The sequence below is a fragment of the Haplochromis burtoni genome, unplaced genomic scaffold (genome assembly GCF_018398535.1).
Source record: "Haplochromis burtoni strain Fernald_Lab_line unplaced genomic scaffold, NCSU_Asbu1 Contig_61, whole genome shotgun sequence".
Lineage (NCBI taxonomy): Eukaryota > Metazoa > Chordata > Actinopteri > Cichliformes > Cichlidae > Haplochromis > Haplochromis burtoni.
The window spans coordinates 2,212,903-2,240,563 of record NW_024582422.1 but is presented as its reverse complement, the minus strand read 5'-3'; the positions used below and the strand labels follow the sequence as shown (position 1 = coordinate 2,240,563).

Sequence of the window (27,661 nt, the reverse complement as noted above, 5' to 3'; positions counted from 1 at the left end):
GTGGACACAGACAAGTTTCTGCCGTGCTCTCAAAAATGTCAGAATCACAGTTTCAAACATAAAGATTTGATTTAATGATCTGATGAAGCTGCAGAAGCATGTCCCTCCTGCCTCATGTTTCAGAGAAACACCAAAAAAGATTTTCTGGAAACTATTCAAATCATTTGGATCATTTTTGAAACGCTAAGACTCGAGGACATATTTCTCAAAAGCCAACAATCACATGTGCACGAGTGCAGGGTTGGGGTCTGCTGGATAATGAGGATTTGTTAATAACTGTATGCTGTATGCTCTCCCCCGACTGCAACATCACTCCACTTGTTTGTTTTGGCGGTTTACTCAGCTCGCTCTGATATCCATGGTTTAAGAGTGCTTTGCAAATATGGCCTCCACAGTGACATTTACACTGATCCCTCTGTTTGCACTGGGGGTCACAAGTTAAACTAACACACACAAGTAGCATTTCCACATGTTTTCTGTCTGACTTGTGCAGATGTGCCTGCAGTAATGAAAAGAAGTCTGGGTCTTCATCAGCAAGTCCACCGCTACGGCCTGTTTATACACAGTAAGAAGGCCCTCCACCACCACCACCACCACCAGTGTGTTTAGAGGGGATCTGTGGTCAACTTTAGAGCTTCGGAGCAGCTCTGACTGAGCTACAGCTCTCTAGTCTGTGGAGCCCTGGCTTCCTCAGCTGCCTTTGAGAAGGTTTTTATTAAATTAGCATCTAGTTTTACTTTTGGAAAGCTCAGTTTCTTCCAACTTGTGTTGGACTGAATGCTGTTCTGATGAAGATGACTTGTTCCACTGGTGGAAAAATGGTTCATCCCTGTGAATCAAAGCCTCAAACCTGAGACTGATGTAAACACTCAGTTTCAGACAATTTTTTTCTACTCTTGGCTCTGCATGATCTCACAGAGTGGGGGAAATAACTAATAGGGTCACCTCAGACACAGAAGCTCCTCCCATCCTCCTCTGTTTAGGAGTGTCAACCAATCAGGGGGAAGCTGGCTTAAAGTGTGAGGCATTTGAACTGATTTTTTATTTTTCAGAAACAGACAGTGTAGAGTTCAGATGATGACATATTTCTGTGTGCCTCTAAGATCTTAAATCTTAGAGGCACACAGGGAAAAAAAACTGGGTTATCTATACTGTAGCAGAGTCTTTTGCTGATTTAAATATTTTTTTTAAGTAGCATTCAGCGAACCAGAGAACAAATATATGATTTCGTGTCTTTATGTTTTCATTATAATCAGCGTTTCTGTTTTTGGAAAAAGTCTAATTTGTCTAAAACCCACCAACATCAGCTTGGTCAGGACCGCTTTGATCAAAAGAAGGTTTTATTAATTCTTTCAGCATCAGGATCAATCACCAAAGACATGACAGGAGCAGCTATGGTGGAGGTAGGCTGTGTTTAATAGCTGGATTAGCAGTCTGCATTTACAGTTTGTGTCAGAGTATAAATGCACAGGAAGACAATAATGGTGCTCTCATACTTAGCATGGGGTATTAATGCAGTCACACTGGAAGCCACCAGGATGACAAGAGTCCAGCTGATATCTGTAATCAAGTATTTTCAGGATTTACCATCAAGTCATCTCACTGTTCTCCAATATGTGCATCAATACGCTCCTCCTCTGTTTCATATTGGTGTTCATGTCAGGAGGATCCCAGCTTATGTGTTCCTGTGAAGTTTAATCAACTCAGATTTGTTCGCATTCACCTGATTGCACAGACTTTGCATGTGTTGAAAGTTATGGCAATGATGAGTCAGTAAGCCTATAGGTGCTACTGCTGCTCGTGGAGACTTTGCAACCCTCCTCCACCATTCCTGCTCTTTCCATGCAGTTTCGTGCTATAATCAGCATCATATTGACTGCAGATATACATAAAAATCTTTTATGACAACAGTGGTCCAAACCAAACTGATTTTCGTGGCTTATTTGTGAGAATTATAACAGTTCTGCACCTCCCAAACTCCAACCACGGAAGGCGACACATACATTTAGTCATAGCTCTTTCAGCTGAATGGTGACAAAGCGGCTGGTCCCCATGCAAGTGTCTGTGTGCTGAGCCCAGACAAACCTGGGACCTGCCCCCTCAGAGGGGGCGGAGAGCTCATTTGTAGTCTAGTAGATGGGGAAAGGAGGGACGCCATAGAGGAGGAGGAGGCAGTGGTGGTGGTTGGGGTGTTTTGGCTTAATCCTCTAAAACATCCATACATCGCTCCCAAGCGCTCACTCCCCACAGTTGTAAATCTGCAGGAATGCAGCCTGTTGTTTTTGGATCCAGTGCAAGGAAAACCTCAGAGTCTCCAGACGTCGCCTGAAGCCTGTGGTTGTATTTTTCAGGGCCGAGAGAGCCTCAGTTACTTTGATCCTCAAGCCCAAAACGCCACTTTCTCAGCTCTGGTTGTGTTAATCTGGGTTTCTCTTTATCTACTGTTTTCTCTGTTAAAAGGAAACTAGACAGGAGATGTCTGATCATCTTTAAGGTGCCAGGAAATGGCCTAAAGAGGAGGTATGAGGCATTAAAAGTGCCAAAGTTTGGTGTGGACTTGCCAGATTCCCAGCAGATGTGAGGTGCCGTTCATCCCGTGAATCTAGGCCATGTTTTTACAAGTTTCCTTAATGACTGCTCGCAAGTCTGAAAACAACTAACAAGGAAAAATAAGTGCCTGAAAGTAGAATTTCTTTTTTTCTATCCAGCAATCTGTACCCGCCTATAAATAGATGAAATTTGAAAAAAAAAAAATTCTGCTTTTACTTCAGTTCGTTTAATCTCGAGGCTCCTCAGACCAGCCGGTCCCCAGAGGGAAACTTCAGATAAAATGGTACGAGGGCATCTTGGAAAGTCATCAAGCTAAATGTTTACAAAGAGCCGCAGAAATGTGTGTGTGTGTGTGTGTGTAGGAAGCCCATTAGCCTCGATGATTGTATACGCAGCGGGTTCACATGTGGAAATGCAGAGAGCCACTGTGATTACTGGAAACTGTACTGCACTGAGGGGCCGTGCTCAGGGGACACAGAGCCAGATTTGAGGCTTAAAAAGCACGTCTTTTGACACAAATCTGGGAAAACTCTAGAAATTTTTCACAGCTGATCCTGTGAAAAATACCGTACAGAACACTCCTGTAAACACAATAAGTAAACAGTCCTGAGTGTCAGAGCAGACACATTCAGGCTTAATCTGAGCTCAGCCCAGCAGGTAACCGTACATTCGAGGCTCTTGGCTCCTTAAAACACATTCTTTGGTGTTGTGTTGGTCATTTGTTCATCTTTTCTTGTGGATTTTCTTTTTGATCTAGTGTTGCTTTTATTCTTATTAGTAACACGCCAAGTTTTAATTGAACTGTCTCTTCCATTTGTTTCAATTTAACTTGAAATTTGTCCAAAATTTGTCTAATGTTTATCTCTCTGTATTCCCTGTCACAGCATGTTGCTTTAAAGCTGTGGTATAGACACACACACACACACGTAGAAAAATATTTAGTATACACATCCAGAAATGCATATACTATTATATATTGTACATATATTTATTAGTTTCAGATGTAGCCATTCTTGTATTTTGCTTGTTTACATTATTGTATTTTGCACAACTCTGTTGCTTGTGAAGCTCGCACACAAGAATTTCACTCACATGTGCTGTACCAATGTACCTGCACATGTGATGTGACAATAAAAGTGATTTGATTTGATTTGATTTGATTTGACATATTAGTTGAGATAAAGCTCTGGAAAACGATGTGTAGTGACACGGCTGTGACCCAAAGATCCAGAAACACCTGTAATCTGCCCACAATGACTGTGATTGGTCTGTTTAGTTCCAACACTTCCTTATGTGCATTCCCAGCTACTGGTTCTTCTACTTTTACTTGGCAAGTGCAAGGTTGCTGGTTCAATTCCAGTCAGAGACACAATTCCCCTTTGGGTTACATCAGAAGGCCATCTACCTGCTAGAAGGAGCTTCTTCATTGGTTCTTCTGTTACGTTTCAGGTTATTCTCCATAAAGATTCAATGTGGAAGTATAAAGTACACTTTAGGTGTAGCAGCCAAATCTGGGCAGCTTTCTGCTGCCCAGATGTGGCTCACATCTGTACAAAACATTTACTGTTTTTGACCTTTTTAAAAGTCCACAAACCAGCGCTGCTGCGTCAGGTCATTATTTTGATGTCAACGATGCCTACAGTGACAGGATAAAGTAAATTGTACTTATATGGTGTGTGTGTTTCTTTTATCTATTTGAGTACTCAAACTGCTTTTTTATTGCAAGCCTCATTCACACAAGCACCTTTAATGTAACATTCATACTGATGGATGCATCGGGGGCGACTCCTGGTTCAGTATAGTGTCCAAGAATATTTCAACATGTGGACAGGAGGAGCTGGGGGATTTGATCAAGTCACCTTCTTCTTATTAGACGACAACCTAGATCACAGGTCCTTCAGAGAGTGGATAGTGATGTCAGCATGTACAATAGTGCCAGTGCAGTCGTGCCAGCGGTGTACAGTTCACTCAAAAATCAAATATAGATATTTATTCTTTTCCTAATTGGAGAAGCTTGAGCACCATTTAGTTCCATTATATTCAAGTAAAGGCAGACATCTCTATCGCTCACACACAAGTCTAGATCAGGGGTCTCAAACTCATTTTACTTCCTATCTAAACTGATCTCAAGTGGCTAAAGAGTTAACTTTTAGCATAATAACATCTATGAAAACATTCAGTGATTCCAAGAAGAGCAGAGAAGATTATTTATTATTATAATTTTAACACTGTAAATCCATCCAGTGGGCTGAACTAGGCCCTCAAGCAGGCTGGTTGTAGCCCCTGTGCCACATGTTTGGCATCCCTGATCTGGATGGATAAAGAGCAACGTTTTTGTAAATAAGTTTGATTTTAAGGGTCACTTTATGATGAAACACTAACAATGAGCTTAGCATGAGCGCTCAGTGTCAGCTCTGCTCATCTGTGCAGGAATCCAGATCTGATGTCATGGGGCTCTTTTTCTGGCCTCCCCGGGCTGGGCCTCATTTAGACAGAGGCAGAGAAGGAGAAAAGAACTGCCCCCTATTCTTCTTCTTCTTTTGCCTCCTCCTCGCCGTCTTCTCCTCCTACTTCTTCTTCTTCTTCTCAGGAAGATTAGTGGCCGTCCTTTTGGAGTAGGAAGTGGACGCTGAGTTTTTTTCCCCTGTCACATTTTTCTCTGCCAGCGGGCCTGACCCCCTGAGCGCTCCCCGTGCAGCTCGCTCGCCCGCGGCGGGGCCCCGCGCATCCAGCCACCATCAATTACTCACTGTCCACCCGGCCCGATAAAGAGATCTGTCCTTATCACGAACCCGGCTCGCTTAAAATACTATTTACACAGCCCAGCCACGTTGCCATTCATCTAACGGAGGGAGCTCGGCGTGATCCCATTGTTTCTGCCCAACTCCAGTTTGACTCTGTGAGACCCGAGACAGATGTTTGTATTTGTTAAGCATCTCAAAGGAGGCCGGTTGCTGTCACGGCCAATCAGAGGATTAGTTTAAATCCCTAAAAAAACACACCACTTTAGTGAGGGCAAAGAAAAAGTGGCAACTAGTCCCACATCAGTATTGTTTAAAAAAAAAAAAGAGCAATTTTGGTGTTTTAAATCTTAACATTTCTTTATTTTGGCTAAAAACCCAGAAATAACCACCTGCATCGATGTAAAACAAAGAAACAATTATCATTTTTAGCAAATTTAAATACATTTCTAGCTAAAAACTGGTTAACTGATCATTTTTCCTGACAGGCTTCCAGAATATATGTGCTCAGGAATGCTACAGCCTATTTAGGTGTGCTGCCCCCTCAACACCCCCCCCCCACACACACACACACACACACACACACACACACACACACACACACACACCCCCCCCCACACACACACACACACCCAGCCTGCCCCGGGGCAGCCGAGGAGGTGCTAAGTACTTAGGCTCCTTCCCGGAGGACCAGCCGGGCTCAGCAGATAGACCTGGGAGGGATCGGATGGGGTGGGAGGCGGTGGGCACCGACCGCGGCACATCAATCTCCCTCCCGAATGACAAACTCACTCTCTGTAAGATGTATGTCAGGAGCCGCCGAAACCAGTTAATCAAATCATTAGCGGCACCCAGTAGCTTCCTCTGGCCTAGTTTAGCGACACAGACTGAGAGGAAGCGGCGAGCTCCGGCTGAACGCTGCGAGAACAGAGAGAAATCTGCAGCCGGTGAAGGATTTAAAGGTCACATGGTTTTCACGTGTAATAACTCTGGTTTCAGATCAGCTCCGGGGCCAGATAAGAATAAACTAATAAATAAGTACACAACCACCGGGATATGCGGCCTCCATTTTTCTCAGAGCATGTAAAAGGATTTCATACCCACGCTTCCTTTAAAAATGCTCAGGTTCACTGACCAATCCCTACCCTGGAAACAGCAGGAGAGGAGACTGATGTTAGATCGAAACAGCCCTGGAAGAATACTCTAAATACACCAGGAGGAAAAACTGCATTTCCCAAGAATGAACTTTGAAGTCAAAGCAGGAAAAAGTGGCTTGAAGTGATGGATGATGTGGTATCACTGAAATCCTAAGAAGCACCACTAAAAGGACCTAGTGGTAAGATTGAATTAGGTGAGCATAACATCCAGAAAAACTCATCTCAATGGCACGTCCAGCCACTGGAACTGCAGATTTACAATTACTGTACTGCGAGGAGCATAAATACTGTCTGTATCGGTATAATGACAGCTCATATGTCGAGGTTTTTCACATTATGTCAGGCTCACATTCCTCAAGAGTTGTCCGCTACTTCCATTCAAACAACGGTTGCAGCTGTATGCTAGCGACCAAAGCAAACACAAGGAGGTTCTTTTTGGTAGGGCTGTTCGATATAACGATATATATCGGATGACGATATAAAAACGTCTATCGTTTCATTTTACGCTATCGTTTGTTTCATGGTGTCGCAAAATACACTGTTTACAGCAATATTTTTTCATCGTTTTGATGGTCACTGTAGTGGCTATATTAATTTCTTAAAGTTCTCTCTTTCTCTTATATTTAATATAACCACACTACTGACGGACATGCGCCTGTTTTTATGCATTGTGGTTAGCAACAACGACGGTAACCCCATCGCGTGTCCGCTTGTTTATGTTCCACATAAACCTTTCACAATAAAGCTCAAGATCCTGTTGAGACTTTTCAAAATAAACTGAATCACGTGAAAGAGCGGATTATTTCCGGATGAGAAGTGAAAAAGAGCCGCCAGGTGCTAAAAAATAAACCTTAGACTCAAATGTTAGAACAGGCTTTTCCCCGCAGCACGCCGTGTAATAATACTCACAAAGAAATCGGCGGCCGTCACAACTTATGTCTAAAAATGTATAGTTTCATGCATTGGTTAAAACACTCAACTCCAGCTACATGACGCGCAGCTGGAAACACTTCCCGGAAGTCGAGCTGCCCGAGATTCACAGAATTTACAGAAAATGTTACATTTTTGTGATTTATATCGTTATCGGACGATAGATGTCTTATATCGGGATATGAGAGTTTGGTCATATCGCACAGCCCTACTGAGTGGTCTGTAGGCCACTCTTGTTTACAAGGAAAAACATGTCCGATGGGCATGTTCTTGGAAGCCATTGTGTACCTACTTTTTAAATTCTTCATAACGTATTTCGTGGTGACGTACGGTTACATACGGTTACATGCGGTTACGTGCGGTCATGTGCGTTTTGTGGCACAAGAAAGAAATGCAAATGGGGAACATCAGCAAGGCTGCAAGGCAGAAAGACTTCTGACCAAATAATCTAAGTACTGACATGTGACACCGTTGCTAATACGGCTGCACTGGCTCCCCATTGAATTCAGAGTCCATTTTAAGATTCTGGTTTTGGCTTTTAGAGCTCTTCATGGACAAGCACCAGCTTACATTTTTGAACTTCAACAGTCCTATGTCCCTCGCAGGTCGCTGAGGTCATGTGATCAGGGCCTACGGCATATCAGGCTGAGAACTAAGGGAGACTGAGCTTTTGCCACCGTGGCCCCCAGACTGTGGAACTCTCTGCCTCTGAGCTTAAGATCTGTGGACTCAGTAGTGTCTTGTAAAAAACAACTAAAAACTCATTTTTTTAGAATTGCATTTGGTTAACTTTATATCTGTTTCTGTTTTATGCCTTGTATTTCTGTGTGAAGCACTTTGTGATCTTTAGTCTTCAAAGGTGCTATATAAATAAAATTTGACTTTACTTTACTTTGCATAACAGTCGCTGTATACGTGAGGACGTTCATGCAAAGTTTGATTTAAATTGGTTTAGACTCGTTAAGGAAGCGAGCTAATTTTAGCTAGAAATTTTACCTAAAAATCTGAACCGATTGCAGCAGCTAGCTAGGCTGCAATCTACCCAAATTTGCTATGGAGCCACATCAGCATTAGTATTTTGCTCTTATGTGGAGTCTTATCATGCTTGGAGACAGTTGTTTGGTGGCGTTAGTGATTAGTAGTCTGCATTCTAAGCTATTTTTAGCTAGTATTGCTAACAGTTTTTGAATACCCTAAAGGCATAAAGGTGTTAAAAACAATTACAAAATGCACAGAAGTGTATGTTATGTATTACGCATAAAACTCCTTTTAATTTTAAATGGAGTGTTATTAATGCAGTTAACAAGGTAGGCACTGCTTGGCTCCTTTGATCCTAATGGAGGTTTTCCAGTTTATATTCACAAACTGGCCAGACTGGATGACTTTCAGGTAGTATGGGAGCCTTTATGGATCAAGTGTGCCTTTAATGTGTTTCCTCGACTACCTGAAAAAAGGCAATAACTCTAAATTTAACAAAATCACATTTCTGCTCAGCCTTCATAAAATGTCTCTGAACATATATGTATATAAACAGGCGGGGGGGATTTTACTCCTAATCCGGGGTGACTTTAATCCTCCGAGGCCCGCGTCTACAAACTGACACATACATCAATAAAAGCTTGGTGGCTTCTTTGTCATTTTCGCACATTTCTTAGTAATATTTCCCCCCCTAAATACCTCCAGTTATGAGAATGGGCCTGAAATCATAGAGGTCCCAGAGTTGGCGTAAATCTGCGTGCCGTGGCCCGGCCTGTATGAGCAGACAGATGCGTGCTGTCAAAGGAAATACAAGCACTCATTTGAATCTATTAACTGGGCAGCAGAGCCTCGGGCTCGGCCAGGCGAGGAGAGGGGAGTTCAGATTTTTTAAAATTATTTTAAACCCCGCTGCTGGGGCCGAGTGTTGGTAAATGACAGCAAACTTTGGTCCAGGAGCCGCCATGCCAGAGTTTTATTTTATGTTTCACTCTAAAAAAAAAAACAAATCTCCTGAAGGGGAAGGCGAGGGGGTAGGGCGGATCATCAAACGGAGCAGATAGGAGCGTCTGGAGCACCTGGGTCCATCCTAATTGACTCGGAGCGTGGCGTCCCCACTTTTTAAACAAAGTGACTCTCACTTGAGCTTCATTATATGCGCACCCCATTTCCATAGGCCTCTGGGAACGGGACCCGGGCCGCTCACGTAAAATAAATGACCGCTCCATGATAAATGGTTCTATTAGCAATCCAGATTGTTAAACTGTGATATAACAGATCGGAGAGGGAGCGCGGGGGCCCATTCATTTTCCTCCCTTCTGCACCCGTACGCGGCTGTAAATAGCTTGTTTTTATGTGTAAATAACATATTAAAACTCGGCATTAGCCATGTCCTTTGATAGAGAGGAAATTGTTCTAAATAAATAACGCGGGACGGGAATATAAAGCAGGGCGGGCTGTTATAGAGCCGAGGCTCAGAGGTGGGCATGACTTAGGTGACAGGAATGCTGCAGACAGCAGTAAAGCATACGCTGCCAATAAAAGACGCCGAACAGCAGCCGTATATCCTCCACTTTTCCCAGCTTTGTTTGGAAATACGCTCTCAGGTTCAAGGACCTCGGCTCATCTGCCTCCCTCTCATGCTGCATATTGACTTATCAGGAGCTGGCAACAGGAATAATAATGCATATTACCACGATAAGTAATTGCTCTGTCCCGACGCAGTGGCAGACGGTTGTGGTTTTTAGCACCGAGGTTGGATATCTGATTGGTGGAGACGGGCAGCGGGCTGGAGAATCGAAGCTTCTTGTTTATTTAAGATTAAAACACGAGGCTGATAGGGAGGAAGAGTTATGGAGAGACGTTTTATTTTAGGTAGGAAGAAGATTAAAAATGGCTACATATAAATATACAACAGTGCAGGCTTATTAAAGTTCAGCTAAAGCTGTGTTGAGGGTCAGAGGAGTTCATGCAAAGCGGGCTTATTCTGGATGAAAAATGGAGCTTCTCTTTCATTTTTCTGCAGCAGACTGCAGCTGTACAAGTAATCTTTCTCGAAGACTCAAAGTCGATTTTCTCTATTTAAGACTTTAATCTGACAGATCTTTGAACAAAAAATAATAATAATCAAAAGACAATTTAGAGCAGGGATGTCAAATACCCACTGGGCCAAATACAATCTGGCCCAGTGGGTGGCTCTAAAAAATTAAAAATGCAAAGAAATAGGACATAAATTTGGCTTTTCTCATTAACAATGAAGTATCTTGAGTTTTACAGCTTTCTTAAGATCCCATTGCTTTGAGCACCAGTGTTGATGTCATCACACAGCCACATCCATTTATACTTGCAGTTACCATTCTGTTGTACATTTACAATGACAATAATGAGCAAGTCTACTCGATTCTATTCTATTCTATTCTATTCTATTCTATTCTATTCTATTCTATTCTTATGGTGCTTTTGTGGCAACAGCAAAATGCTGGAGGTGACTAAAATCAAATTGGAGCTTGTACCAGTAGATGTGATGTCGTTTTTGTCGTAAATGTCAACAAAATAATAATGACTATCTGGCAACCACTGGTCATGAGGGAAAAATGTTTTTTTCCTGAATCGGTTGGTGACAGGTTGCTAGCAGTCACATACTGAAATTGATTCCAAAGAGGGATACGGTGCAGCACTATTTGCTTCTGTCGGTAGTAGATTGCTACGGTTGCTATAGTTTGCACAGAAGATGTCAACTTGTCTAGAAACACTTGCCAACTGGTCTCTGAGTTGTAATGAAACTGAAAAGTGGAACACAAAATGTTCCACTTGTTAGGTTTGCAAACTACAGGCTGGCACAGCATCCGCGCTAGCAATTGTAAAGAGGTTTCTGGTGCAGCAACTATTCACCTTTCCTCTTACGACTGATGGTTGACGCCAACCGCTTGAAGTGGTGATTTGTGTGGTTGGTAAAAGCTCCTAGTTGTTGTTTTTTTCACTTTAGATGAATCGCCATGTATCAGAAATGTCCTGTTTTTATACTCACAGTCCACAGTTAAAATCTGGACATATTGGAATTATAGATTATCATTGTAGTTTTATTTATGGGATAATGAACTGCCAACTAAGCTAGGTACTGTTAGCTGGGAACTCGCTGAAAACTGCAGTCTTTCATCAAATATGCTTAAAAAAAGCAGTAATGTCACAGTGTCTATGTTCATGTTTTTGCTTTCAGTTTCTGGGTCTGACATGCAGTACGATCCCCAGTCTCCTGGGTGAAAGTCCGAGACTACGTTTCCTTAAGTGCCCAGATGCCTACCCTACATGTTGAAAGAATAGGCTAAGGGTATACCCAGTGTGTAAAAATGTGTGTCCAAGTGTTGGCCATAAGAAGAAAGCGTGTGGTTTTATTAAAATATTAAAGAAGTCCACGTCCAGAAATGGAGCGCCATTCACTTGAACCCAACATGTAGTCTCATATGAACAATTAAAGCTGTATTTCTTCATCATTGTGGCAGGCCACCAAGTTCTCCATTAATAAAGAGAAGAAATGTCACCAAATCACTGGCTGTATTTACATTTCAAACGCGGCCCACTCTGCATCCACGTCAGAGCTGCTCCACCAGGCCTTTTTTTTTCATCCCTTTTATACACTGGCAGTAAGAACAAGGTCTTTTAACCTCATTATCGAGAGCTTTCATCACATGTTCACTGACATCTTTAAAACATGCATCTCTTTCTGCCTCTCATGTCACTTCACGAGACATTCATCATGAAAATACCTCAGCAGGTGGTTCATGTAGTTTAAATGTGGCTCAGCTGAAGGTACTCACACAATTTCATCTTCTTCTTTTCCTTATTTTCTGTCATTAATACAACGTTGGATTAAACATCACTGAAGGTTCAGAAAAGCAGATACATGTATCTAAAAGTAACCATTGTTATTTTTACTTCTGTAGTCAGCCAGTCAGAAGAAAGCAGGTTTTTAGGGAGTTGGACCCTAAAGATTCATGAGATAAAATGGCTTGTCTTATAAGATAAAGTTGAACGCCAGTATAAGCTGATTCAGTTAATAACTGCCTCTGCTGCTGTTGGAGGTTGGAAACTGTACTACTGTCGGTCGAAGACAGAGGAAGAGGAGAGGGGAGAGGCATGTTAGGAGATAGTGAGAGAGAAGGAAAGGCAGGAGTGTGGAGGTGAGAGTAGAGACCCCCCAATTCGAAAAGCCAAAAGATGATTTACAATTTCATATCTAAACCTGTAGTTATACTAACTCATTCAATCTGTTTTATACAGTCTGGGTAAAATGGCTCACGTTTCTATGGCCAGTGAAACCAAGATTTGAACGTCTCTGCAAATCTCAGTTACTTTAAGCTCTAAAAGAAAGTTAGCAAAGTGGAACTGTAACAAGGCTGAATAATTTTATATAAATATAATTAAAATGAAAATATTGATTGATTTTATGCATTAATGGGAACCCCCCCACCCCCAAAAAAACCCAAAAAAACAAAACAATCTGGCTAGTAAAAATGTCCAGCTATCACCTCATCCTAACTCACTCATCTTTGCTCATATCCAGTCTTCCTGCAGAGACCTGTATACATTAATACAGGCTGAGCATAGACTGTGGTTTATGAGTTATTAGCAGATCCACATTATATTATATGACAAAAGTGAAGTGCAGTGATTCTGCTTTCATCCAACAGGATGTGACTGCAAACAGAAGTCTCATTATTAGACGTCTATAGGAACGTGAGCCTACTTCTCACATTAATTATGAGCTCAGTAAATATTTTCCGGATGTCACTCAGGACCTAATAGTCACTCAGACAGGAGCAACTCGAGGTTCAGTATTTTGCCCAAAGATACTTTAACACACACAGAGAAGTTGGGGATCGAACCACCATCCTTCAAAATACGATTACCGGACAACCTCCTCTACCTCTTGACCCCATCCAGTTTTAGGTTGTGTTGTGTTAAAATATAAGACGTACGAAATAAGTAATACAATACAAACACAACAATTAACTTACTGTTGAGTTTCCTGATAGAAAAAACTTGCACAAAAGGTTTTGTGCTTAGTTTTAGTTTGTAGTTTAACCCGCATTCACTGCAATAAGGTTGGCGTGACCAAGGCTTTCAGTTTGACCTCGGATTTGTGGTTTAAACTGGTTTAACTAATCATTATTATTAATTTCATCAAATTATCCCTGATAATCACATGAGTGCAAATAAAGCCCATTTTCTGAATGGGCTTTATCAAGTCCATATAGTTGCAAAAACACTGTGAAAGGTAAGGCACAGGCAGGTTAAACACTTAATTCATTGAATTATTAAAGATTAACTGTTGGAAAATGATAGGAAACCAACTCCATTTCCTATACATCTCTATTCAAACAACACACTGAGTTATAATATCCAATAAAACTTGACAAAATACAAGTTGTACTAACTAGAAAATCCTTTGTGATTTGGCGAGGTGCTGACTTTTGGGCCGCGTTGCCAGCTTTGTCGCCTCTTTACCAGTTAATGAGTGTTTCTTTATAATGGCAGGCCACCAAGTCCTTCATGAATGAGTAAAAATGTCACTAAATCACACGTTTAATTTGCATTTCAAAGCCAGCCCATCGGCTTGCATCTTTGTCGATCTCTGAAGCTCCATGTCGTCAGCTCCACTTTTTTTTTTTTTGCCTTTATACTCTGGAGGTAAGAACAAGGTCTTTGAGCCTCATTATGCCAAGCTTTCATCACACGTTCGCTGACATCTTTAAAACATGGGTTCTCTCTTTCTGTCTGTCCCTCCCTTGTGAGACAGCATCGGTGCTACTCTTCATTTAGTTCAACAACACAAACATTCACCTGCCCCAACACCCCCTCCCCACCACCACCACCTCTCTTGTTATCCACTCATCAGCGTTTACAAATGGTGCCACACTCCTTGACTGTAGACACTGGGCCTTGATGCCCATTAATGATGCTCATCTGAGCATTGTCTACTTAGGATTCCTATCAGACATCTACTGTAAGTCACCTCTGACTGCTGCTAGTATCTAAGGAGAGCCACGAGCATCAGCTCCCTAGTTGGCGCCTTGTCTTTGAAATGTATATTTCATCACTTGGTTTGCTCCCCTCTTTGCCCCCTGGCTGAACACTTGGGAGACCTCGGTTCACAGCGTGGCGAGGCCTGATGCCGGGCTCCAAACTCAAATTCAGTCACTGGTTTAAGGAGAAAGTTTTAAGAAGTGCCTTACCTCTGGTCTCTGAGGGTGAGGGTTTCTTTGGGAGGTCGGTGAATCCGCTACCGTCCATTTTGTCTTTTTTATCTGTGGCTCTCTGTGGTGAAGTCTCCATGGTCGAGAGCTGCAAAAGCAAGAGGAGACAAAAAGAGGTGTTAGAGCCGACCAAGTTGAGCACACTCGAAAGAAAGTGTTCATTTAGGCCAGGAAAAGGACACTCCACAAACACTCTGGAAGCACTTAAGAGTACTTAGAGGTTCCTGAAAAATACCCAAAGAGAGCCTTTTTAGGCCAAGACCTCAAAATGGAACAGCAGCTATATTAAATAAATCTTTTAAAGTAGTTTTAATACATGTCTAACAAGTTAACCTCTTTACATCGACCAACATAACCAAGTTCTGTTATGGTTCTGTTAATATCAACCTCTTTTTTTATGAAGTTTCCACCTCCAAGCAGAAATTTCACTTTAAAATCAGCATAAATCGACATATAAGATATTATTTGAAAGATAACCCATTCAAAAAACTCTGGACTCTTAATTTCTGAAGATGTTTTTTCAGCACCTTAAAGCTTTGCCAGCATTTTGGTTTTTATAATTATATGGAAAAAATTACTCTGAGGGGGGCAAATGCACAAATGCACTGTGCAGCCAACACACTGTAACTTATGGACCTCCATCGATGACCCTGACAGGGCTGTACGCCGAAATGCATCAGTCAAACAATACAGTTCTTTGACTTCTGACTCTTCACTGAGTCTCTTAACCCGTAGTTGGAATTAAACTGTGTTGGACTGCAAGAAGTGATCGTAATACACAAATCAAAGCTCACTATATCATCTATAGTTTCGTGAATTTGGGGAAATATCATCAAATATTTCCTTGAAGAAGAAAAAGTTGTGAATGATCTGTGAATGAAGGTGCTGCTATAAAATCTGAACATAAACCATCAGCTAGTTCCACTTGGTGCTGTGATTGGCTCAAAGCCAAGCACCATTCGTTAGTCACCCACGAAGGGGTGAGATAATCTCACAGAGCACCAAGCAAACATGTCAGAGGATTTTACGATGAGCAGCAGCTCACATCACGAGATTTTTGTCTTTTCGCAAACTCTCGCTATTCACAACTCAATCTGCTCCACTGCCACAAGGAGGGGGGGACTCGAGGGTCACCATGGGGGTCAGTTTGTGGGTTAAAGGGGTCAGAGGATAAGGAGGTGGGGGTCTTAGCTCACATGTCATCAAAGTTTATTTGACTACTGACCTTTCCACCACTGCTATTCAGAGCTGCTGCGTGGTTTAAAAAGTTGGAACAATACAACTTTATCTTCAAAGTTGAGATGGAGATGAAGAGGACTCTTAATTCAGCTTCTATAGTGTGACTGGGATTTTCCTTTAAGGAGGAAAAACTAAACATCTGGGAACCTGATTTCCTCCTTCTGTTTCTTTAATAAGCCTGGCAGATCAGATTGGACTGGATCCAAAACCAGCAGAAGTAAATCTGGTGTCAAACAATGGGCACCACTGGCAACAATCCCATGCATTTAAAGATGAAAATACGGATAGAAAGCGATTTACATGACACGAAAGAGGGTCAGTGTAAATTAATTACACAGACATCTGATTATTTAAGTTGTTTATAAATTTAGAAACCTGATAAGAGTTTGCCACATGCCACCTACTCAACAAGAGCCAAAACAGGTAATCAGTTAGTATTACGCTGGTATATCGTTCTAAAAAAACATTTTTGGTCTTTTAATATAAAACAAAGCAATATAAGTTAAATAACTTCATTTTCAAATTACTTTATCAGATGATGTTATGCACTAAACGTCGCTAGACTGGTGAGGCTAACTGACAGTTAGCTGGCTAAATGGTATAGCTTATTAATATTAGTATATTTGCTTATTTTATTAGCAACATCGTATCACAGTAGAAATGCTAGTTCAGGACTAGCTTGCATCAAAACCACAACAAATCTTTGGATTAATTCAGTTTTTTTTTTAAAAGGAGTCTACATATCAAGAATTGACTGAAAGTCGTGTAAAGAAACCAATGAAAAATTCTCTCAGCTTAATTATTCAGGTTCATAATGTTTTTCTGACAACTTAAAATTGCTGATTTTTTTCAGTGCTAAAATGCACTGCTAATAAATAAAAATGGTAATAAGATTAACTTTATCATTAAATGTATATACTGTAAGTTGTTTTAAGTCTTTTGCTTGTAAGCTTTTTACATTGCAGTATTGCAGTATTGCAGTATTGCATTGTAGTTCTTTTACTGTTTTGGAGCAACTGTAACCCACATAATTTCTTGAGGGATTAATAAAGTATTCTGATTCTGATTATTTCCACTAAAGTACATTTTCTGAAAACCCTAATGTTTTTACATGATAAACTGACATATGCAGATTTGGTCCCTAATAGAGTCTTTGGTCCTGCCCCATGTATAATGTCTTCTGTATCTTTTTAATGATTTAGTGGCAGTTTCAGAAGACAGACCTCTGACCTTTTGGCTCCAACAACAATCTGGCTGCTGTAGGTTGCAGACTTTGATAAACCTTCAGTTCACTGAGTTTGTCAGTGACCAAAAGTCAATTTACTGTCTCTAGTGAAAAAGCAGGGAGTCTGACTGACAGGTGTGCCTGCTGTCTTCAGGATGAATCAGTGTAACAGGTGTGAGAGGACAGCAGTGGAGCCTCATGGGAAGCTCCTCACCACACACAAACCTCTTTTAGTTGAGGTGATAAATGAGGCACGTAATGGCAGCCTTTCACGCCTGCAGCCCTCTGATGTGTCCTCGCAAATCATTATTAGTCAAGCTTAACATTTACTGTTCACACATTTAGCTGTGTAGGCCTCTCAGAAAACATTAGTCTCTAAGAGTCACAGTTCTTAGCCTAAAAAGGGGATTAATTACTTGGGAAATTGTTGTAAAGACACAAAGGCAGAAATACCAATTGCTAAACTTACAAATATGACAGTTATTTAATTTTATAATGTAAACTTCTAACATGATTCAGAATTTTCAACAATACATTAAAAAAAGGAAATAGAAATGCATAAGAGGAACTGACAGCATGGTAGTTGTAGGCTGCGCCAACCTGAGGTGTAGTTACACTTTCAGGGGCGTGCATGTCGGGTTAATCTAGATCTATGTAACACTGCTAACAATGTCCGTACAGTATAGATTCAACACATTAGTCTGTCAGTCACCAGCTAACACCACCTAACTTGATTGGTAAAACAAATATACCTGCTAATTAATTGTGAGCATCAGACTAATAACTTATTCAAATTTCACTTAATAAAACCTGAACTGAACTTTTTTCCCTGCGCAGTTCCAAAGATTAGTTCGTTTCATAGTGACACAAGTTGCAAAAGTGACCATATTAGGAAAAAAGGGACATTATCAGCTAATGCTTGCTAGCTTTGTTAGCTAATTGGTGTTGAATGACAGATTAATAAAATACCAAAATTTCACACACTAAACTTTAACCAAAATCCTTTTTTTCCATTCAATTTTTATATCAGGTCTATCTCTTGCTAGCTTAGTAGTATCTGTAAATGCAAAAGTGGCCATATTTGGATGACATGATGGAGTCATCAGGTGATGCCGGCTATTTATTGGCTAAGAAGTGCCGAAGAACTGCCAAAGCACTAATTTTCTTGATAAAAGATGAGCTTGCACCCTACCATTTTTTCTCTTTAGCTCTAAAGACATACGATCAACTTGACTTGCTTTACTAGCTAATAACTTATAGCTAGTAAAGTTAGCTAATAACGTTATCTAGCACGATTTCTGTTGTGTAGCTGGAGGTCACATATGTTTGTTTTTTTAATTCCTCAAAAAGTCTACAAAGTAAACTATGGTGAAAATTAAATGGCGAGCATGGCAGTGAGCAAAAGCATCAGTGAATTTACTCGTGGGAGTATCTAACAACCACGTTAGCAAGTCAACAGTTCAGTCAGTGAGGTAATTAAGCGTGGCCTCCCACTGTTGTCTGTCGGTCTTTTCAAAAACCTCACAATGATTCATTTGAGTGGAAAAGCTCAGAAAGAGAGCCCTGCAATGGGGTTATTTAACGGAACAACAGCTTCAGAGCGTCCCTCCCCCGATTTCTGCAGAGTCATTGTGAGGAAATCAGCGGCTGTTTATCCTGCCAAGTCATCCTTTTCCCGTCACTTTAAATCACAAACACAGCAGTTTGTTTAACTAACACATCTGACTTTAATTTTTATGGCTTTCCTGGTCGCAAACGTACCGTTTTTAACTGTGCAATCATGCACAGTCTGCACAACCTGTGTTTTTTTTCCTTTCTGTGCTTGCCTCCGCTCTGAAATTTCAAAGCAAGTCACCTGAGATAAACACCTTTGCCACTGTGTAAATTAACTAACAGCCGCTGACACACAGGATATATCTTCCTCCTGTGGAGGGCCACGACTTCTAGAAATCAAAGGGCCTGCGGTGGAAGGGTATTCCCTGCGTCCGGGAAACAAATGCCTCTCCTTTCTAGGTGTACTCGAGTACAGTTTGGCTCATCAGCCGGCGTCTGCCTGAATTATTAGAGCAGCTCTTGTCAGCCAAACAAATGACTCTGTCTCGACTCAAAAGGTCACAGCATAGTGGAGTAAAATCACAGAGCACGCAGTCAATTCCTCGGAGCGGTACCCCCTTTTCCAAGGGCCACTTGCTGGAATTTATGGCTGGGGCCTACACCTATTCTCCCTTGAATAATAGCTATCCCGTAAAAGAAGCCGGGGTCGGTGGCAAGTCTAAAATAAAATAAATAGAAGGGGTGGTTGTTTACTGTGTGAAAGCACAAACAGAGGCTAACGGTGACATGTGGATTTATACCGAGGAAACGTCCCCCGCGAGGCCCCCATTTGTCCCTCAGCTGATGGTAAACAGACTCGGACCATCAGCCAGGCTGGATGTTTCTCCGTGAGATTCCCCTCAGAGGAGGATGTTCAATATCCTGTGGCTGATCTCCTCCTGCCCTCGCCAACAGCAAACAGATGTGGCGGCCGAGTTCAGAGGAGAAAGCAGCACGGCGGGATGAATGGATGCCTCCCACCTGAGTGCCATGGCATGCCCTGACCTCACTTTTATGTTGTTTTTGAGGCGGCCCAGAGCTTTCTGCGAGGCTCGTAGGAATTCAGAGCACTCATGTTATTTCAAAGCTGGAAATAAAACCCACATTTTACCTGAAAGAAAATGTTTTAAATAGGTACGAAAAAAATCATACATATACACCAAGAAGGACATGTTTCATACACTACAACCAGGAGTTTGGACCAGCCGCCTGTGCCACATGGTGATATGAGCACTGAAAGTTTAACAAAAACGCTCTCTCTGAAGTTTTGGTTTTAGTTTCTTTATAGAGCCTAAATGTGTTTGTCAACCATTAAACCATTAAATTTAAAATATTTCCATTTCCTGTACTACTGTTGAAAAATGCTGGAAATGTAATTAAAAAGCATCAAATTTGAACCCATCACTACGAGGGCCTGTACCTGGGAAAATGTTTTAAGTAAAGCTACCAATTAAAATATCAAAATAAAACTTTAGAGACATTTAACCAGAATTTTTAAACTCATTTACCAAGATGTGCCCATGTTTTGTTACCTTTTTCATTTTTTGTGGCATTTTTATTAAAATGCTTATTTATTATAAATAAATACAAACTGCCATTTCATAATATTTTATTACAATTTGATACAAATTTAAATATTTATAGATTTTCTAATTCTAACAGTTTATATTAACTAAACCATAATTTAGTTTTACTTATAACACAAGAATATTATAGAACACAAGTTTGAAATTCTTCTTTTAATCTTACTCAAAATTGTATTTTAATATACTATATTTCTAATAAATAAAAATGTATGAATTATTTTTAATCTGTGTTTTTTGACAGTAGAGCTTTGTGATACCTGACTGGTGTTTTGTATTCTCCTTACCTGTTCTGTTTGAAATTCTTTATTATTTATTTTTAGTCTTCTAAATCTCCTCAATAATTCAATAATAACAAAACTCACGCAGTCATCTCAGACACAGAAGTGAAAATGAAAAACATAAACAGGGTTAATGTGTTATTTACTTTATCAATTAGATGATTAATCAGGAAGATATTTCTTTCAGCTTGTACATCTGAGAAATTCAGTTTTATTGTTATTGAATGTATTTGCATTCATTTCGATAAAGAAGCAGAGCTTAGATGTTCTCACTTCTTTCCCTACGTTTAAATGATTAATCTGGATTTTAAAGGGTCAGACACTTCCAGCTGAAATTAACTGAAATTTTAATTTTTAATTGTAATACCAAAAACATTAAACATCAAAGTTGAAAAACAAATGCTCAAATATCCTGTTTGATAGTTCTGTCTCCAAAGCAGGGATTATCTATCAGTTCTGCCTTACAGTGGATCTATTCTGCTCATTTGCAAAATAGATCCACTGAATAGCTTTGCATGATTCACAGCTTAAAATAATACTGCTGTGTCCCTAATGTTTTGGTAAATTACTGGATCAAGTCACAGTTTACTTGAGTCCTGCACGTGTTTCAGGTTTGATTCCTTACACTTAATCCCGTTACCGTGAGTAAAACACCTAAAGTGTCTCCCTTCTCCTTCTTCTCTGCCTCTTTTTTATTAGGTTACACTCTGAAGGACCGCCTGAGCGTGCCGATGGCGTCGAGTCCACGCTGACCAATCGCTTTGATCCCTGACCCCCAGCCAAATGGTCCGTCTACAGCCCGGCCTCTTGCTGTTTTACAGCCTCACTTTGGACCGCAGACTTCCTCCTCGCTGCCTGGGTGGATCTACAGTAAATCTTAAACTTTGGTGATTCTGGAACAGGTCTAGTATTTTCCATAGTGACACACAATTGCTGCACAGCTCAATAAATAACTAATATAACAGTTACATTATCTACACCAAACACAGATTTGGTTGGATATATCATAGATATTACAGCAGTACAGATTTACATCAAACTAAAGGCCTCATAGACTGAATGATGAATCATAATTTCTTTGTTGACTAGAGTCTGAATAAGTCTGTTTTTGCTGTTTTGAATGAGCAGTTATTTATTTTAATTACATTTTTACTCATTGAGCTCCTTTATTTGATTTTTTACTTCATGTTTTATTTAACTGAGCTCCTTTCTTTTGAGTAGTTTTTACATCATTCACCTTTTTTTGCTTATCTTATCTTATAAGCTGAGCGAGTGTCTGTGCATCTGCAAGCTGCTTTGCAACCCACACCCATCCCCACCTCATCCTCAAATGCTCTTTCTGACTATTTGTCCATATACGGTCATGTTGAGGTTGACAACCCAACCAAATAATGGATGGAAACAGCACCCTTATTTTGACTCCAGATGTTGTTACTGAACTCTTTTAAACTGCATTCTTACATTTTCATTCTTAGAGTTAGTGTTAGAAGTAGTAACTGTTCAATACTGTGACATTATAGTGAGGAAACTGCTGTGTGACCAGAGCAACCTGCAATAGAGCTGGAGGACAGGATGTTAAAAAGGATCCAGTGAACTTCAGACAAGAACTCGTTTTGTGTGTGGATGCTTCTCATTTCATAAAGATGTTTTTTATTAAATAAAAAAAGTGGAAGTGTAAATCCAATCAGATTAAATAAATTCAGTGTGTTTTTCCCAAAAAGGAGAAAAGTCTTCACAGTTGAATTATTTAAGTGTTATGAAGGCAACTTTTGACCCACATGAACTTTCAGGTTTATGTCCACAAAGATCACAGCAGGAAAAGGTTATTCATGTACATAAGTTTCTCTTTTGCTGCATCTTTAAAAGGCACAGATTACCTGTTAGCAGTGGTCATGGCAGGCTTAAGGTAAACTCAGACGACGACGCTGATGATGATGATGGTTTCCCTGTCAGCTTCTCTCTCCTTACGCTTGGTTTAACTTTTATTGGTCAGGTTCACTTTCACTAACAGTAACATAACATGTTTTTGACAACTTGATTATTCTTATTTGACTTTTCTAGTGTCTAACTTCTGCACTCTGTGTGTGAGGAGGTGTCCTCACAGTGACAGGAGAGAGTAACGCACTGCAGCTTAAGAAAACACCAGCCATCAGAAAAGTGCAGCAAACCTAACAAAACACAACACAACCGTTTTTGGGGAGACAATAAGCTGACGGACCAGCTGTGGAAGTGACAAGCTAACAGTAAACGGCTACAACACTGATGAATCTTCTGCTCCTCATAAGTTTTGGTTTCTGTCACTTCTGTGTCCCCAGAATCATTCATTTTTGTTTCCTAATACAGTAAATTCAGATTCAGTAGATTCTTATTATTTTATGTATTTGTTAGGAAAGCTGTTTTAAGTCAAGCCTGATGTGATAACACACATAAGAAGTGTCCTTCCCACAGCAAGAATTAAAGCTTAATCATATGGTAAATGGTAAATGAACTGGTTCTCACATAGCGCTTTTCTACTCAATATACTGAAAAGCACCTGAATCCAAAGTATCGGTATTAAAGAAGAACTAGAAGTAGTTGGGTAAATGCCTCTTTAATTGGCTCCTGCTGAACCAATGACCGAGGATGAGCTGTTGAGTTTATATGCCAGGTAAAGGTGCACATCACTGCCATCCTACAAGCTGAATGACAACATTTGCAAACTTTAAGACCTTTAAAATGGTGTCGACTGCACGGTTTGGAGTTTGATGTGGTAGCGGTGCAAAGTGCTGCATGTTTAGTGCTCTCCCCAAAGAGTTTCAATTGACACCTCCTTCTGATGCTTTTGCTGCGTAGTAGACACGATTAGTAAATAGGAAAGTTCATCAGTTTTTATCTATTCAGAGCTAATGGGCCTTTAGTGAATGTGGACCAGGCATCACCCTGAGAGGAGTTTTTTGGTCGCTTGGTCAGAGCAGAGCTGATACCTGCAGAGCCTCCTGGGAGATGAAGTCTATCCCCGACCCCTCACAGGTTCCTGTCTCAGAGTTTTGGGCGTGTCCGGGGGGGGTCGGCAATCATGTACAAACACTACTGAGGGGTGACTGATTGCTAAAGAATCCCAGAAGTCCTGCGGGGACGCCATGTGTTGAAGAAGTTGGAGAAGTATTTAAAAGAAAGTGTTTTTTTATGTCAGCTGATGTAGTTTGGCAGCTTTTCAGAGCTCGTTTTAAGGCGAGGAAGGATGCAGCGTTTCCTTAACGTGTCAGCGCGTCATGGCGGGTGTCTATCCGCGCAGCAAGGAGCATCCTTCACATCCGCCCTTCAGATCAGCTCGCTGTCCCTGCAGGAGTTAATTATAAGAAGCATCAAAGCTGATCCTGAAAAGCAAAGAGGAGGAACTACAGGCCCCCGGCGGACCACGGCGACCTTTGATTTCTGCCGGTCCTCCGAGTGTTTTTCTACATGTGCGTGCTGTCAACACGTTCTGTGACGGCTGCGTTTCCTCTGTTGGAGGAAGTTTTCTCGTGTCGTGGAGGAGCAGCGGGGCGAGCTTCAGAGTCAATGTTTGTAGATCTGAAAGCGACTGAGAGACTCTTTATTCCTGCAGCTTGTCCCCACGAGCGGCTGAATAATCCTCCCCTCGTTTGACCCGCTGGGGCCGGCAAGGAAAGCAAACAGCCACTTAAAACCAGCAGAGAGAGTGAGCAGAGGAGGGTCAACTAAAACCTGAGCACAGTTTACCTTTCGAGGGTTAACTGTTGCCTGAGACAAGTTCTCAGAGACTGAAAAGATGTTTCATTTTCTCTGAACAACGATCTAAAACCCAAACATTGTCCGTTTCTGGTTATTGAAAACATGAGCGAAGCTGATCACATCCAAAACAAGTTCTTCTCTGCAACGAAAACAAACGAAAAACCAAAGGTTTGAATTGTTCATCAGACTGTTTAATCAGCGTCCTCCAAAGTCCTTGCAGCCTAAAAACCACCAAACAGCTCCGAAAGGAAAAACTGAAAGGAAGCTCTGTCCACGGATTCTTCATCATTCTGGCTTTAACTGTTTAATGTGACTGATGAATCAAGATAACTAAGTAGACATATTTATGGGGAAAGGCCACCATAAACTTAAAGGGACAAGAAAAGCAGGTAAAGCTGTTTATTGATGAGTCAGGTAGTGATTTTCAGGGAAAAATGACACAAAAATCTGTACAATCTCAGAAGGTTTTAGGGACTTTGGGGGCAAAGAAAGGCTGTTCAAATGCTTTAAGTAAATTTGCAGATAAATTAGGTAGAAATGATTATTAGGTCAGAAAGAAGGTGCAGGTTAATTAGAGTTTCTAAGGCCTGTGACGTGGACGTTTCTCTTCTCTCGGTTTCTTTTTCGGTCTTTTGAAATCTGCTCTCAGGAGTCCTTTTGTTTTTCTCTAAAGCACAGAGAAATAAATCTCCGACTGCGCAAAAACATGCTGTATCTGAACGTTGTGGACGTGTCGGTGAAGCTGCTGGAATCTGTTTAATGATTTCTGTTTTCAGGGGAAAATGACACAAAAAAGCCTGAACATGTGCCGCTTTCATGCAGCAGAAATGACAGAGCAGGTCTTTTAGCAAAAATATGTGAAACAGAAGCCGACCGCTTTCAGTTAATAAACAGATTTCAGCTTCAGCGACAGATCCAGATGTTTAGAACAGCTGAGAATCAGAGCAGTTCCTTTTCAGCCCAAACTGCTTCAGTCCTTCAACATGAAGTCAAAGCACCAAAGAAAATCAGCGGACGGAGCTTCACGTCAGCTTTAATTAATAAAGATGGGAAAATCTTTGAGTTCCTCTGCGGCTTTTAGGTTTTATACGACTTTATTTATTTTCCCTTAAACTCAATGTTTCAATTGGACTGAAACCCAAAAGGAGACAGAGAGAGGCAGGAGGAGAAGCAGGCTTTATCTTCACCTTCAGCCCCTCGTTAAATCCTACAAAAAAAACAATCATTGCATCGCTGATTTATCTGCACTTTAAACATTTTAATCTCAGTTAATTCACATCACACTGATTTTATGTTTCCAACACACTCCTAAAAAAGTCCTGCTCAGATTGCTCTCATTTAGGAAGAAGGAAAGCAGCAAATATTATCCTGGAACAAAACAACAACTCCCGACTCATCAGTGAACGGCTTTAGCGACACATCTGGATGTTGTTCTCACTTTAAAGCGTGACCTTTGATTCAGGTGGGAAACATCTGCAGCAGCTGAGAATCGGAGCGTTTTGAAGACGGCTGCTAACCGGTGCAAATATTCGCTCAAAATAACAAAAAGTTTCAAGCTCAAATCATACAGGATGCAAAGATGGAAGATTTGCTTCTTTTCTCAAAAGAGAAAGAACTTTTTTTTTGTGTGTCTGAAACCAGCAGGAGCTGTAAATCTGTGTGTTTAGTTTGGTGTTCAGACAATTAAAAAAGCCTCTTTTCAGGCATTTTTCACTTTTAAACACTCAAATGTGTTTTTTTCAGCTCTCGGGGCTCCCTCTTTCCTAGGACAGAGGTCAGGTTGTCCACAGTGTGTTTTTTTCTGTGCTAAACGGTGAATCTGCTTCTCTCCCTCCAATTCCCTCCTCTGCTTTTCATCCCACTGAAACCCACCAGGAGCGATGCCCCGGGGCCACACGGCGTAATTGCTGCAGACTTGTTGTTTTGTGGGATAAGAGACTTTTGAGTCCTCACAGCGGGGCGTTTCTCTCCCCCCCTCTCTCGCTCGCCTCAATCTTTTTCTCCCCCCCCCCTCCTTCCAGAATCCCTCGTTTTCCCCCAGTTTTCTCTTTCACTTCTTCCAGCCTCAGTCAGGATGAAAGTGGACGTCCCCATCCGCCGTCGCCCATGCCCATGTCATCCTGAATAAAGGGGGGCCCTCCATTATTTTCTCCCATCGCTGCACCCCTTCCTCCTCCTCCTCCTCCTCCCTGACTGCTGGAACTCTTCATCCTGCACAATGGAAATGCACTAAAACTTTTTTTTCTGATGCAAATTAATGCAACCGGCCTTTCAGGATTCAAATAAAAAAAAAATCTGCTGCGGACTGGAGCTGAGGGAGGAAAGGAGGTGTCAGTGCGCCTCATGTTTGTCTGAGGCCTTCAGGAAGCCTCCATCAGAACAGCTTTTAAATTCATCTGATTTTGAGGCTGTAAAAAGTGACAGTAATGTAAAGGAAAAGCTCGGAGAGCATCTTAAATATCAGGTTGCACATTCCTGGAATTCCTGCTTCCTTGCAAACCTTCAAACATCACCTGGAATAAAAGCTCCCAAAGTGTCTTCTTCTCCCGTTTCTCACCTCCTCTTGTGCCAGAAAACGATCAAGTATTAAGATCAGATGATTTTTTTTAAAGCAAATTTAAGTAAAAATACTCTGAAATTAATTTTTAAAAATATAACTGATAGAAAACAAAGCAAGTGTGATATTTAAACTCAATTATTTAAACTGATTTAAAAGTTGCAGACTGCGCTCTGCTCGGAGTTTCTAATGTTTCCGTAAGCACATGGCCGACCAGCGGAGACTCACCCGACCTTCTCCTCAGTCTTCTGCTCTCTCCTTCTGTCCTTCCACTCAAACTTTTCCTCTCATCTAAGACCCACAAAGCTTGAAATCCATGTGCGGTGCACGCAGACACGCGGAGGAGTGCGCGCCTCGGGTGGAAAAGTATCCGCAGAAAGATGTCCGAGCGCACAGCCTGAGTGGGACTCGGAGCAGCAGAGGAAGACTCCGATCAGCTCTCCACGCCAAAGTTTGGAAGAGAGGAGGAACTTTTTTTCCTGTCCGGGGATGCTGCGGAGCGTCACTCTGGATGGCTTCACCGCCCTCCCATCTCTCTCTCTCCTCTCTCTCTCCTCCCTCTCTCTCTCTCTCTCTCTCTCTCTCTCTCTCTGATGGGACGGACAGACCTCCTCTTCATCACCTCAGAGGAGAGGAGTGACTCTGACTCCGCGCACACAGCAAACCTCAGAACTTCCCAATAACTCAGACTGAAACAGAGAGATTCAGGTTACCTCAGAGGCATTACCGGCTCACTTTACCCCGTCAGTTCATCAGTTTGATGTCTAATATTAGTGCAAAACTGTGTGTGTGTGTGTGTGTGTGTGTGTGTGTGTGTGTGTGTGTGTGTGTGTGTGTGTGTGTG

General features: G+C 41.3%; 1 protein-coding gene across 3 annotated transcripts in view; it reads right to left on the bottom strand.

The window, feature by feature from the left end:
• LOC102300185 (zinc finger protein GLI2) overlaps nt 1-27,337 on the bottom strand; it is a 96,927-nt gene extending 69,590 nt beyond the window's left edge. The window contains exons 1-2 of one of the 3 annotated variants that reach the window (XM_005923047.3): nt 27,046-27,337; nt 14,587-14,695 (exon numbers count right to left, since the gene is read on the bottom strand). In XM_005923047.3, coding sequence (XP_005923109.1) covers nt 14,587-14,686 — 100 coding nt within the window. In that variant the 5' untranslated portion in view covers nt 14,687-14,695; nt 27,046-27,337. Of the gene's footprint in view, nt 1-14,586; nt 15,134-27,045 lie in introns of those variants that run through there. The other 2 variants (XM_042221161.1, XM_042221162.1) reach the window with 2 other exon arrangements.
• Between the last annotated feature and the right edge of the window lie 324 nt (nt 27,338-27,661).